The sequence below is a fragment of the Crocuta crocuta genome, unplaced genomic scaffold (genome assembly GCF_008692635.1).
Source record: "Crocuta crocuta isolate KB4526 unplaced genomic scaffold, BGI_CrCroc_1.0 scaffold322, whole genome shotgun sequence".
NCBI classification, from domain to species: domain Eukaryota; kingdom Metazoa; phylum Chordata; class Mammalia; order Carnivora; family Hyaenidae; genus Crocuta; species Crocuta crocuta.
The window spans coordinates 2026166-2039945 of record NW_027532592.1 but is presented as its reverse complement, the minus strand read 5'-3'; the positions used below and the strand labels follow the sequence as shown (position 1 = coordinate 2039945).

At 41.4% G+C, this 13780-nt stretch overlaps 1 protein-coding gene across 3 annotated transcripts in view; it reads left to right on the top strand.

The window, feature by feature from the left end:
* The window catches only part of AHCTF1 (AT-hook containing transcription factor 1), a 79364-nt gene that overhangs the window by 52797 nt on the left and 12787 nt on the right, over nucleotides 1–13780 (top strand). For 2 of the 3 annotated variants that reach the window (XM_077779864.1, XM_077779865.1), the window contains 7 exons: nucleotides 517–615; nucleotides 3095–3287; nucleotides 5929–6132; nucleotides 6754–7168; nucleotides 8510–8639; nucleotides 10524–10645; nucleotides 13297–13502. In XM_077779864.1, the coding sequence (XP_077635990.1) occupies nucleotides 517–615; nucleotides 3095–3287; nucleotides 5929–6132; nucleotides 6754–7168; nucleotides 8510–8639; nucleotides 10524–10645; nucleotides 13297–13502 (1369 nt within the window). The remainder of the gene's footprint in view (nucleotides 1–516; nucleotides 616–3094; nucleotides 3288–5928; nucleotides 6133–6753; nucleotides 7169–8509; nucleotides 8640–10523; nucleotides 10646–13296; nucleotides 13503–13780) is intronic. The other variant, XM_077779863.1, reaches the window with a different exon arrangement.

The following is a 13780-nucleotide window of genomic DNA, read 5'->3' as shown; positions in this document are numbered from 1 at the left end:
ATCCAGCCTTAGAGTTTATTAGTGTGTGCAAAAAGGAAGAGTTTGTATGTTGACTATTCTTATTGTAAGAACAATTTTTTTTGTCTTTAAATTTAAAGGCATTTATATTTATTGTTATTTGTAACTAAGCAGAAATGTACAAAGTAAAAAGTGAAAGCCCTCCTCTCCTCTCTAATCACATCTCATTTTTTTTAAGTTTGTTTATTTTGAGAGTGAGAGAGAATGCATACAAGCGTGGGAGGGGCAGAGAGGGAGGGGGCGGAGAGAGAGAGAGAGAGAGAGAGAGAGAGAGAGAGAGAGAGAATATCCCAAGCAGGCTCTGCGCTCTCAGCACAGAGCCCGATGCGGAGCTCAATCCCATGATTCGTGAGATTGTGACCTGAACTGAAATCAAGAGTCAAACGCTCAACTGACTGCGCCACCCAGGAGCCCCCTCTCCCCCCTTCTTAAAGCATATTTTAACATAATACTCTTAATAATACATAATCCAAAGTTAAATTTTTATTTTCTTTGTAGTCCTAAACCAGAAGGACCTTCTCCTTCTATCTCACATGCAAAAATGCCTGAGGCATTTGTTGGAACACCAATTTTAAAAGCATCACAAAAAGTTTCTAGGTAAGACTTTAATTAAATCATTCTGAAGTCACAATGTTAGATAATACTTGCACTGTAATTTTTAATTATCTTTAAACTTTATTTTAAATCCTTGAATGAGTTTTTATGCTTGTTTTTAATTTTTTTATAACTTGGTAAGTTGTGTAAGTAATTTTAGGGAACTTTACACCAGCTGCTAGTCTAGTTAGAATTTTCGCTGAATGATTTCAGATTGCTTAATGGAAAGAAGCAAACTTTGTTTTATTAAAATCATGAGCAAAGTAAACTATTAACTTGCTTTCTTTAATATAATTTCCTTGTTGACTGATCTGTGACTGAAGTTTGTTTGTATAATTTGTGACTAATCTTGGTTGGCTCACTGGAACTTTGTCCTGTGCTGGCAGAGCCCGCTAAATGCCTACGTGGCTTCAGATGCAGTCATACTTGTCCATCTTCAACTGTGTTTTAGGAAAGGAAATAGTTAAGTTGAAGTTTTGCATCCAGGATGAAATTGTGATTGTTTCATTTAAAATATTGGATTGTTGGAAAAAGTATTCATACCCTCAGTAGCAGAGAACAATCAGGTGTCTCTTAACGTTTGATTCCTTGTCTTTAATACCAGGCTCATGATTGTTGTACATAACTGATCGTTTACATCTTATCAAGAACGAAATTACATTATTTTGGGAGAATCAGATGATCTGAATTTAAAGTACTCGGAAGAAATTAGTAATTTACAAACAGTTGGGGCCAAAGCTTTTTATAGTAAAGTGGGCATATGTATTTTCAAAGCTTTACAAGATTTTCTGTTTGGGGGTTAGATTTAATTAGGTCGAGGTTGTTTTTATTACCAGGAAGATTATCTCAAATAAAAGTCATTATTATTGTCATTCTGTTTTCCTGTCAGTAGTTCCATTTTTTTTTTCCCCCACAAGTCACTTTTTCTCAGTCCCTTTGTACTTTAATAGATCTGGGGTTCAAGAGGGGAACAATAATAAAAGTTTTCAGACTCATGACTAATGGCCTAAGGACCTAAAGAAAAAGAAGTACTGAGAATCCTTCAAAGCTATGATTAACTCACATGGAAGAAAGTCCATTGAGGTGTGAATATTTATTTTTATAGAAATCATTCCATTCCCTAATTCTGTTTTTTCAAACTGGTTTGCATTAGTGAGTAGTACGTAAATTTAATGGATTGTGACTAGCATGTCTTTCCACAAAACAGAAAGGTAATGTCAGTGAGCACTGCATATAGTAAGGCATATATGTATATATGCTATTCTATGTAATTTATGTTTTGTGTGTGTGTATGACCTGAAATGCATTACTTACTGTTACAGTGGTCTAAGAATTGTAGAAATCCTAAGAACCACATTTTTAAAGGAAATATCATAATCAAAAAATGTCTTTTCTTTAATTGTTTTAGTAGAATTTATATATATTAGTTCTTATGAGTATAAGAGTTTCTCATTTACTAAGTAGGTAACTTTGTTGCACAGGCCGTGCTTTTGAGGATCATTTATAAATAGGCACCTTGAGCATAAATATTAACACAGTGCAAAGGCATTTAACAAAACACCTATTTGGGATAGTTCAGTCTAAAAGTGAGCAGTTTACAATTACAGATTTTTGAATACCAGTGAGCCAGAGAAGGAAAACAAGAATTGGAACAGGCAACAGAGAAAGAAATATTTAGTGGCCTGATTGGGTATTTTTGGTTTGGTGGAAATCTCAAGGCTATGCTTATCAGTACAGAATAATAAGCATTATTAAGATAATGCTTCCTACAAATGTTTCCCACCAGGTCACAGGTGGAGTCTTAAAGCCCCCGTCTGTGAACTGTGTTCATCTACTGGCCCAGTCGTGAAAATCTCACTTGAATGTAGAGAACAGAAGGGCAAGGATGGCGGGGGTGGGGGAGATTCCTGGGCACCAGACAGGCGGTACCTCTCTGGTTCTTCTCAGCTGAACCATAGAGTCATTTGGGGGAAGTAAAAATGTTTTGTTCTTATTGCTACAAAATATAACCATCAAGCAGACTGTTTATGAGGACATTGGGGGAGGAGTGACCTATGCAAATAAATGGTCCATCAGGATTTGTAACCTGAATTTTCACTTTGAATGTAAATTCTTTACCTGTAAATTAAGTTTTTAAGGTGTTGGGACTATGCATGCTTAATACAAATTATTGATGAGATTAATTATATCATTTGTGTGAAGTACGCCCAGGACCTTCTAGAAAACATTCAGCAGAATCTTGGGATTCCATTTTGTCACTGTCCTCATTAATTTGAAAAAATAAAGATTGTGTGTGGCTTGGTGATCATCCTTGCATTGCAGTAAAAGCCATAACGGCAGAGCACGCCAGGATTCGTTATGTAGGTCCTGTGCAGGTGCTGGGAATTTGTACGTGCTCATAAAAATGAGTCTAGCAAATGAGTCTGTCGGCAAGTGAGTTACTCGGATCTCTCTGTGCCCTGTGTGTGTGCCTTGATTACAGACCACTGGATTTGGTCGTCCATCCTGTGCCCCAGCCTCCTCAGCATTTGAGATTCACTCAGCAAACCCCCCCACAGTCTCCTTTGTACCAAGCGTCCAGTTCACTACAGTCAAGATCCCAGCAGAAAGGATCGCGTCAGAGCTCTCCCAGGGCTTCAGAATTCCGCATACTTGAAACTCCGTTTGTCGTGAAGGTGAGTAGTCGGTACCCACATTCGCAAGGAAGCTGGGAAGCTCTCACTTTCCAAGTAGAAGAGAGAAGCTGTTTTTAACCAGTTTCTCTGGGTAATTGACAGCTTTAAACCCATTAGGGGGAGTTACCTTTCCAAACTGTTAACTGTATTTTTACATCTTAAACAGACTGTTACTGGATTTACCTTGTGTGCCTCACTGACGTTGTTAGAGCAACGCAAGTCTCTGTGGTCCTTACAAGTTGAAACCTCTAAGTTAAAACCTCGGAAAGAGCTTTCACGCTCTTGGGTTTGTCCCCCCGCCCATCTCTGCTGCATTTTTGTTGTTACTTCTTCCTTCTATCAGATGCTTTCAGTTCTCAGGGGCATTTTTATTTATATACATTCTCTCCTTCGGTGAAACTGTAAACTGTTAGCCCTTGTTAGCAGCCTGTCTGCCTGATTCCTTTTCCTCCACCGTCTCTGAGAAGCCCTGGAAACCATAGCAGCAGACCTGCCTCCGTCCCGCTGCCGCCAGGGTCTTGTGCCGGCTGTGCACTGATGCCGAGCCCAGCGCCCGGCGGGGTCCCACAGGCTCTGCCCATATTTAGGCCAGAAATATTTATGTATTTCTGCATAGTCCGCACTGCGAGCAGAGCCAGGGGAGTCTTGCTTTTCAGAGTGAGTAAGATAGTTCAATAAATGCCAGTCTGAAAATACTAAAAGAAGTTGAAAAGACGGTGGATAAGCTAATTCAGTTCCTGACATTCAATATGCAGGATACTGTGATTCTTGTTTCCTTTCTTTCTTTCCTTCTTCTAATATTTACTTATTTTGTGGGGGGAGAGCGCTTCCCCGCACAAAGTAGGTGAGTTGGGTCGAGGTGGAGGGAGGAAAGAGAGGGAATCTTTTTTTAAATTTTTTTTTTTTTAATGTTTTATTTATTTCTAGGAGAGAGAGAGAGACAGCGTGAGCAGGGAAGGGTCAGAGAGAGAGGGAGTCACAGACTGAAACAGGCTCCAGGCTCTAAGCTGGCAGTCAGCACAGGGCCCGACGCGGGGCTCGAACCCACGAACCGCGAGACCATGACCTAAGCGAAAGTCGGACGCTTAACCGACTAAGCCACCAGGCGCCCCGGAAAGAGAGGGAATCTTAAGCAGGCTCCACATGGAGCCCCACTCGGGACTTGATTTCATGAACCCTGAGACCATGACCTGAGCCAAAATCAAGATTCGGACACTCGACTGAGCCTCTCAGGTGTTGCCCCCCTCCTTTTTTTCCCTTAAATTTGTTTTTGTTTCTTTGTTTTCATCTATTAAAAAGACCACATCTCAGGGCACCTGGGTGGCTCATTCAGTTAAGTGTCTAACTTCGCCTCAGTTCATGCTCTTGCAGTTCATGAGTTCGAGCCCCGCGTCGGGCTCTGTGCTGACAGCTCAGAGCCTGGAGCCTGCTTCAGATTCTGTCTCCCTCTGTGTCCCTCCACTGTGTACAGTCTGTCTCTGTGTCTCAAATATAAATAAACATTAAAAAATTTTGTTAAATTACATTCCATATTCTATCATGTAATTATATTTTGTGCCTACTACCAAAAATAATCTAGACAAAAAAATCTATGTAGTAATTGAAATAGATCTGTTGGTATTCAGTAATCTAATGGGATACAACAATCTGCTAGTCCTTTAGAGGAGAAGTTAAGTGAAGGAATTATTTCTGCTAAACAGTTTCTATGCTAATTATTTCTATTGATTATGGAAAATCCTCAGGATTTCCATAAGTAATCAGTTACTATTGGAGTTGTGTGATGAAATTATATTTTTTTATAAAACAGTTTATGGGGCGCCTGGGTGGCTTAGTCGGTTAAGCGTCCGACTTTCGCTTAGGTCATGATCTCGCGGTTCGTGGGTTCGAGCCCCGCGTCGGGCTCTGTGCTGACTGCCAGCTCAGAGCCTGGAGCCTCTTTCGGTCTGTGACTCCCTCTCTCTCTGACCCTCCCCTGCTCACACTGTCTCTCTCTCTCCTAGAAATAAATAAAACATAAAAAAAAAATTTTAAAACAGTTTTAAAGTCAGGCTCATCTGTATTAACTTGCTGTAATTAAACTCTGTTCTTTTCATTGTACACTATCATTTCTCTCTGCCTAACTAAAGTTTTGTAAGCAAGCATTAAATAATTTATCTCTACACTGTATTTTTTTTTTTTTTGTAGTTTATTTATTTTGAGAGAGAGAGCATGTGCATGCGGGGGAGGGGCAGAGAGAAGGAAAGAGAATCCAAAGCAGGCTCCACATTGTCAGCACAGATCCTGATGTGGGGTTTGAACTCAGAGACCGTGAGATCATGACCTGAGCCACAATCAAGAGTCAGATGCTTAATCAACTGAGCCCCCTAGGCGCTCCTACGCTTTGTTTTTTAAGTGGAATTTAAACTAGGAACAACCAAGGTCTTTAGAATGATTATAGATACAGTTTTATGTTTTTTTGTTGCTTTCTGTAAATAGAAACCGATGAGTAGAATTTTGTGTTTTCTTCCCAGTAATCTGTGATAAAACTTTTTATTGATGTGTTTATTANAGCCAGCACTGTGACTCCATTGACCCTGTCTGTCATTCTGTAAGTGCCTTTTACAAATACTAACGGCAGAATTCCATTTGTTCTTTGTCACAGAAAGCTAAAACTCTGGCCATGTCCATCACTTCCTCTGGGTTTGCCGAGTTCACTCCTCAGTCCATCTTAAGGTCTGGTCTTCGAACATCACCATTACCGTCTCCATCTCTATCACCTGGAAGGTCCCTTACCCCTCCTTTGCGACTTAAAGAAACTAGAATTTCATTCATGGAAGAAGGCATGGCCACAAAACGGACTGCTGAAGTAAGCCTGATCGTAGTTGAACCAAAAAGACTTAATAAGAATATATTAGCTTTTTGGAGTGAAAAGATGAAGCCAAGTAAATAATATCACTGTAGATTTTGTTTGCAATCTCGCAGATAGTCATGAAATCAGAAAACATTAGTTCAGAAAGACTCCCGGTATTGGCTAAGCCAGACCCATCATTTACAAGTGAAGAAAATACAGCCCAGAAGCACCAAGTAAATTGCCTGTAATCAAATAGCTATTTGGTGGCTGGAGCCTCCTAATTCTTAATCCGTGGTTTGTTTCTCACCTTATCTTGTGTTGCTTCTCACTGGTTTTTTAGGTGGGTATGTTGTCAGAGCTCCATTGTGGGTTCACAGGGCACCGTTTGGTGGTAGTGGGTCATCTTGCCTTTTGTGTTTAGCCTTTTGGAAAAACTGTCTTGTTACCAGTCAGGGAAACGTTCACAGCCATGTATGTGTATTCGTTCTCTGAGAGGATGGATTTAGGAATAACCAAGTGTTGATTGAGGAGAGAATTCTAGAGAAATAGCAAACGTGGAAAGTGTGGATAGCTGAGGCTCAACTATGATTCTTTTACTAGTCAGTATTTTCTCCCCCAAAATCGTTTACTTGACAGGGTGCAAATGAGAGCAAAACAAAACTATCCTTTACTACCCCTTTCCATAAATGCGGAGCCCCGGCGGAAAGCAGATGGCTAAGGAGCAGAGACAAGATGGCAGCCTTTTCCCTGAACAGTCCTGAAAAGGACGATCAAGAAACAGACCTGAGATCAGAGGACGCAGCTTCGCAGAGTTTGGAGAAACTGGACGTGAGCAAAGAAAGTAGCGGAACTTCAACCAGGTCGGACCAGACCACCTTGGAGTACCAGGATGCGCCGTCCCCGGGAGACTTGGAAGATCTTTCCGTGGCCTCAAAGCCAGCGAGCTCTTCCACAGAACTAATTACTAATGTAACTGAACAGGCTGAGAAGGACGGTGATACAGACGTTCTTGAATCAGAAGTAACTCCTCCAGACCTGGAGAAACAGATGGGTAAGGACTCATTTCCAGATAAAGAATTTGTAACAATTCTTCCATGGTAAGAGAAGCTTCGGGACTGGAGAGTCACATGGTGGCAGCGTGCTGGCTTGTAGACACAGTGCACACATGCACCTCCGCGCCCTCTTCTGTCCGTGAGGAGTAGCAGTACAGCCCCGCAGACTCAATTGTTAGTGCGGGTTTTAAATTGTCCAGCAGCCTTAACTTCCTAGAAAGCTGCTTAGAAAACCAGGTCATTCATTTGTTCTTGTCACCGTCCCTACCGCTAAAATAAGAGCGGGGCAATCAAAACAAACCAAGGGCCCATGAATTTATAGCTTTACATTTATTTATCCATCGAAAAGATTTAGAGCCCCTCAAGCATGCTCAGCAGGTGGACGCTTTCTGTGTGGGTCATGATTGAGGGTCAGACAGTGAGGGGAGCAGACGCAGCCCTGCCCGTTGGTAACTTAGAGCCTAGTGGACTCTAGATAAATGAACAAGCACTTACACTGTTGTTTGATACATGCTGCTGGAGGCGGCATGGAGGGCCCAGGGGAACCCCAGAGAGAGGAGAGACTTGGCTGAGGATTGCATCAGAAATTTAGTCTCTTTTTTCATGCTTCAAACCCCTGCTCAGTTTTAATAGTATTTAAAGGTAACTCCTGACTCTCAAACTGTTAAATTGAGTACTTCTATAAAAATCTGTGTCCTGGTAGTTTCTTTGGGACTCTGAGGTCTGTTTCAGAAACAGAGGCATCAGTAATTGCTCTAAGAGCCTATGGCTGTCCCCGTGAATAGCACCTGTCTACAGGTTGACATCACTTTGGATGTGTTCTGTTCCCCTAAAATAATTGAGTGATGAAACAGAGGATGTTCATGGCAGTATCTTCATTGATGTTCCTACAAAGATCAGGCAGTCTCAAATAGAAACTTCTGTTCTCATGGGGCATCCTAAGGCACAAACTGTAGAAAACAGACTACATTTGAATCTCCATGATTGGCTCCTTACTAGGCCTGGGATAAGATGTGACTGTGTGCCTCTGGTTCCTCATCTATAAAATGGGGAGGACAGTTTGACCACTTTGGCTGTTGATGACTGAGTGAGTCGATCCGTGTACAACACTTGCGCGTGAAGCCAGAAGTGAGAAGTGGTGGGGTAAGGGGGCCCTTGGACTGGGCTCAGAGAATTCGAAGGACCTGTTGGTATTTCTGATGCCGAGCGAGTAAACCTAACCGTATAAAAAAGCAGACCCAACAGACTTGTTCAAAAGTAATCATCCAAGAAGGACCGTGAGGAATCGCTAAACATGTGGCATAAATCATTGTAAGTGTTCTCCACCGCGTGATTTCCAGGCCCTTTGGAAGAGGTGGCTGCAGAGGCGGAACTTGCAGAACTCAGTCATGCGGAACTTGCAGAACTCAGTCACTCGAGCCCCGTTCAAGGAGTCGAAGCTTCGCTCTATGTACCAGCAGCCCATGAAGGGTAAGTTAGCAGAGAAAAGTTCCCGTGTTAAGAAAGTGTACTAAAACGGTGAGCCAGTAGTTTAATATTCGGTGCATAGGCTAGCTTTTATTTTAGATCTTGGACATTCCCACTCCAGTGACGGTTTCCATTTAAACGGTTTCCATTGGTACAAATGTGTGTTACTTAGTAGTTACCATGAATCCTAGAATGAAACTAGACATTTCCCGAATATTTGAAGTCATGATGAGTTGAGGCAGATCTCCTTTTATATTTATTGGTGATTCCATTTTTGTTGAAGACTGGAGTTTGATTTATGGCTGTATATTCCTCCACGCCCTCCATTTCCAGTGGCTTCAGGCCAATGAGCTGTCTGATAGTATAGACAGAGGCTATGCTGTTCCTGTCATCCAGTGGATATGAAACTCCAGCCAAGTTTAGGTTTTGAATGACTGCCTGAAGCACTGTGCGCCCCCTGCCCCAGTTTTATTTAGTGTTTGCACATGTGGGCACTGCCCTAGATGATGTTGGGGTGCTCTCAGTGTGCTCCAGCAGACGGACCCTGGCTCCTGATTGGTTTATGTTCTGCGACACGACAGACAGGCAGCTTGTATTAGAATATCAATCTGTGCACCGCATCCCTTCTTGAGAGTCTGCTGAACTAAGCAGTGACGTGATGGACCTTCTGGCAGAAGCGCCTCGGTCTGGTTGCAGGGTGGACACCTCGCACACCCGGAGCCTGAGCAGCGCAGTTGCAGAGTACAGAAAAGTAGCAGCTTTGGTGATCAGGAAGCAGCAAGGGCGAATGAACGCACACACAGCATGATCGTTTAAGATACTGTCGATGGTTCATCGCTCTGTCGGGCCTGAGGGAGTTCACAAAGCACCCACAAAAATCAGTGTCGCTACAGTCACGTCTCCTTCGTGACCTCAGTCAGGTGCTTCCCTTCCGAGAAGACAGATCTTGATTAGCCGGACTCTTTGCTGGGACTTCACACAAAAAGTGGGAGGACGTAATATGAAAAGATCACCTAGATTGTTTTTATTATTCCATTCTCACATTTCTTGAGTTTTAATGAAAATAATACTTATTGCGGTGGGTTTGGTTGTTAATTGCAACAGTTGCAAAGCAAACACAGTCACGTGACAAACTTTGTGGTGACCGGTAATAATCTAGGTGAATAGTCTCCATCATAACAAGCTGTGTCCTTTTTAAATATAAATTTATCAGTTCTTGGTTATCCTGACATTGTGACATAAGTTCTTTAAAATACACCTATGAAATAAATGTATATATTCCAAATGCATGCTTTTTCTCGAGTTTATTTTATAATTTTATTTTGTCCCCTCTCACAATGTTAGCATGATTTAGTTGGGGAAAGGCTAGCTCAGCACAGGAAGGGATCGAAGGGATCACTGTCCCCATATTTCCAGAACTTAACTTTAATCTAGTGATACAGGCCCCATCGGTCTCCCACTGTTTTATCATCCTCTTTTCATAACACTGAAATACTGAACCTGATTTTACTGCGGATAGAGGCGGTACTCCATAGTACCTGACGGACTTACTTAAGGGTCTACCCACAGATAATTTAAAAACCAGCATAAGTGTAATTTACACTGACCAGCATTTTAAAGTACTTGTACTTGTAATTTAAGGTCATGCCACTGTTGCCAACAGGTTGAAGTCCTAGAAGATGGGAGCACCAAATCCAGCATTGCTTGTTTCTGAATTCACTTACAGATTGTAGAGTGTTCTTCAAACCGAACTAGGGTGGTATTTGGTTCTCTGAACCTTGGTTTTCATTACCTGTAGGGCATGTAGCAGAAGGATCGTGGTTAACTCAGGTGTAAGAGCAGGCGGGGCCTTCATACATGCTCACTGGCATGTTTCTGTTTTTAAAGGAAAGTCCTCACCTGGAATTTGGGGGTGCCAGTTCTGGACGAAGGAGTAGTGTCGGTGGAGGCCTGCACCTCTTCACTCGGAGCAGGTAACCGAAGCGGAGCAGGTAACCAAAGCGGAGCAGGTAACCGAAGCGTATATACATTATTTTGACTGCAGAATTATTCGTTAGTGTTTCAGGAGTGTTCTATTCTTAGAACAAAGGAATCTGTTATCTAGATTTTCTTACCACAGTTTTTCCTCTTTAGTCAGGTTCTAGAGTCTCTCCTAAGGCATTCTGTGGTCTGATAGTAGAATGGTGTTAGAAGGCTTTTTGTGGACATATTTTCCTTCAGAACATCTAAGAAGAGTAAAATAAGTTATCAGTCCCCAGCCAGACTGAATTTTCTCTAGGGAAGTTAACGAACATATAGAGTTCATTTGATTTTTCCTTTTTTTATTTTAATAATCCAATGACATTTTTTTTTTTAAGTGCCTTCTCTTAGACCCTGGCCGTATAGAGATGAGGGAGCTGTGTTTTCCTCAGCTTACAGCTGGGTTTGGGGAAAGCAGGCATCTTGAATGCTGATGCCCAGAACTTAGCATTTAGCGTGATCACCTACCAATACGATGTTGCTGCTGACTCCAAGCTCATGCTCTTAACGAAATACCCTCCTGCCCGTCATATCATGAATAGGGATTAGGACAGACTTGAATAAACTTGGTTTTTGGTTTTGGTTTATTCCTCCTCATTAAGAATGTAGTTGTTGTTTTTGTTTTTTGTTTTTTGTTTTTTTTTTAAGTTTATTTTTGAGAGGGAGAGAGCGAAAACCCCAAGCTGGCTCCACACTGTCAGTGCAGAGCGTAATGTGGGTCTCAATCCCACCATCTGCGAGATCATGACCTGAGCTGAAACCAGGAGTCTGTCGCTTAACCAGCTGAGCCACCCAGGTGCCCCTTGAATGTAATATGTGTTTATAGTAAAATAATGAGGAGATCATAGCCAAGTAAAGTAGAAATCCCCATAACCTGGTCATCTACTTTAAGGATCCATTATGGACAATTTAAAGTATCTTTCCTGGGTTTCTGTCTTTGTGCATATTTTCCTGCTTGTGTTGAAAAGGTAAGTGTGGAGGCTTTGCTTGGATTCATAACCCAGCTCTGCACTTTAAAATACGTAAAGGTTACAGCCTGTACCTCCCATTGCTTTTCTATAAAATATTAATACTTGTAAATGTTAATAAAAGCTCAGTAAATGTTAGCTAGGATTATAAATTATCATCAGTTTATTACCAAAAAAGCAACTCTTTTTTTTTCAGTTAGCAGTATATATATGACATTTTCCTACGTCATTAATCTAGATTAATGCTGTCCTTTTCAGCAGCCCTGGTAGTGTTTGTTAGTATGGACGTTTTGTGGTATGCTTAACTCGTTGCATATTGAGGAGCACCTGGGCCGATCATTCCTGTTTCTCCATTTCATTTCTGCATTGAATTTTTTTTGTGTATCCGTATCTTTGCACATTTTGTGTCCGTATTTTTGTTCAGTGGTTCCAAACCACAGGCTTGCCTGGCAGGTCAAGGAATATGCATAGACTTCTACGATTTGCTCCAGCAAAGGTTATTCACTGCTTTTGTACACTGACAATCAGAAGGTGAAGTACGTGTTTTCCCATTCCTCTTGCCAAATGGACAGGGGACAACTTTTTTCATTTTGTTTTATAAGCTGTCTTTCATATTAGGGACGCTAGCCCCATTATCTGTCAAAAGTGTCAAAATATTTTTCCTCATTTTTTTTTTTAACAACCTTTTTATTTTTTGTTAAACTCTAAAAGCTTTTGATTTAGTCAGACACCCCCACACACACACCCGCCGTGAAGTGTTTTGTATTTTGTGTCATTCACAAACCCAAATGACATATAAATAATCATGGGTGCTAATGACCTATAAATCACTGGCAAATAGATAAAAGGAGGATTTTTTTTTTTTTTTAGATGAGTTGTCGCCCTCCCTCAGCTCCCTTCCAGTTTTTCCAAGTGGTAGAGTGTATTTGTGGCCATTTGGATGCTTTCTGCCCACAGAGAGAGATCTAGTCCTCTCTGTAGCGAGAGAAAGCCCAGACTGTGTCCCTCACGTCCTGTAATGGCTCAGCAGGGAGAGCTGGGTGCCACTAGTCACCTGACGAATGAATGGGGAACAAACATCTGAGCCCCTCAGAGCAGTTGGGCTCATACTGAAGTTTCAGAGTAAGGGCAAGAAATCTTTCTATCAAAGTTGAAAAGAACACGGGCTGGGGCACCTGGGTGGTGCAGTCAGTTGAGCGTCTGACTTTGGCTCAGTTCATGATCTCACGGCTCATGAGTTCGAGCCCCACATCCAGCTCTGTGCTGATGGCTTGGAACCTGGAGGCTGCTTGCAATTCTGTGTCTCCCTCTCTCCCTCTGCCCATACCCTGCTCATGCTCTTTCAAAAATAAACATTAAAAAAAAAAAAAAAAAAAAACACAGTATTGTAATTTTTAAATGTAAAATTTATCATTTGTGTGTTTGTGTAAAGCAAGTATGCATTGTTTAAACCAAATGGACACTGAAGAGAGAGGATTAACATGTAAGCCCTCACTGACTTTTCCCCTTTCAGATATTAGAGGCCATTTGGCAATATGTCTGGTTTTCAAGGAAATAGTCTCAAGTGCAATACAGCCTTTTCCTGTCTGTTACTTCTCAAATAGTGTGGTATGTATCTTTTTGGTTTTCTTTCCATTTAAAACCTGGAGGATTAACTCTCGTTTTCCTTTCAGCTGCGGCCGATGTCTGTGGTGACCCTGGGGACCTGGGGCTTATTGTCTCCAAAAGTCCTGTTACCTCTGATCATAAGTCTGACCGAGAGATAGCACTGACCTTAAAAGATCATGAAGTAGCAGCTGATGTACTGAAAGCAGGTGTTGACTTAGCAGAAGAAAAGCCTCCTGTCTCTGACAGCCCTCCGGATACTCAAGAAATTCATGTAAAAAAATTAAGTTTTCACTTACTTGTTAGTTTTGGTTTAGTTAGTTTTCAAGCCATAGTTTAAACCTAATGCATAGATTTACCTGACTGCTATCTAAAAAGCCTCTTTATAATTGCGTGGAAAAGAAAGTGTAAATATTTTGTGGAATATAAAAGAACAAATCCTTTAAGTGAGAAATTGTTTTTCATGAAAACCAAAAGGCTATGTTGTCGCAATTTTAACAATATAAAATTTTTTTTTTTTTTTTTTTTTAAGTTTTTTTTTGGGAGAGCACA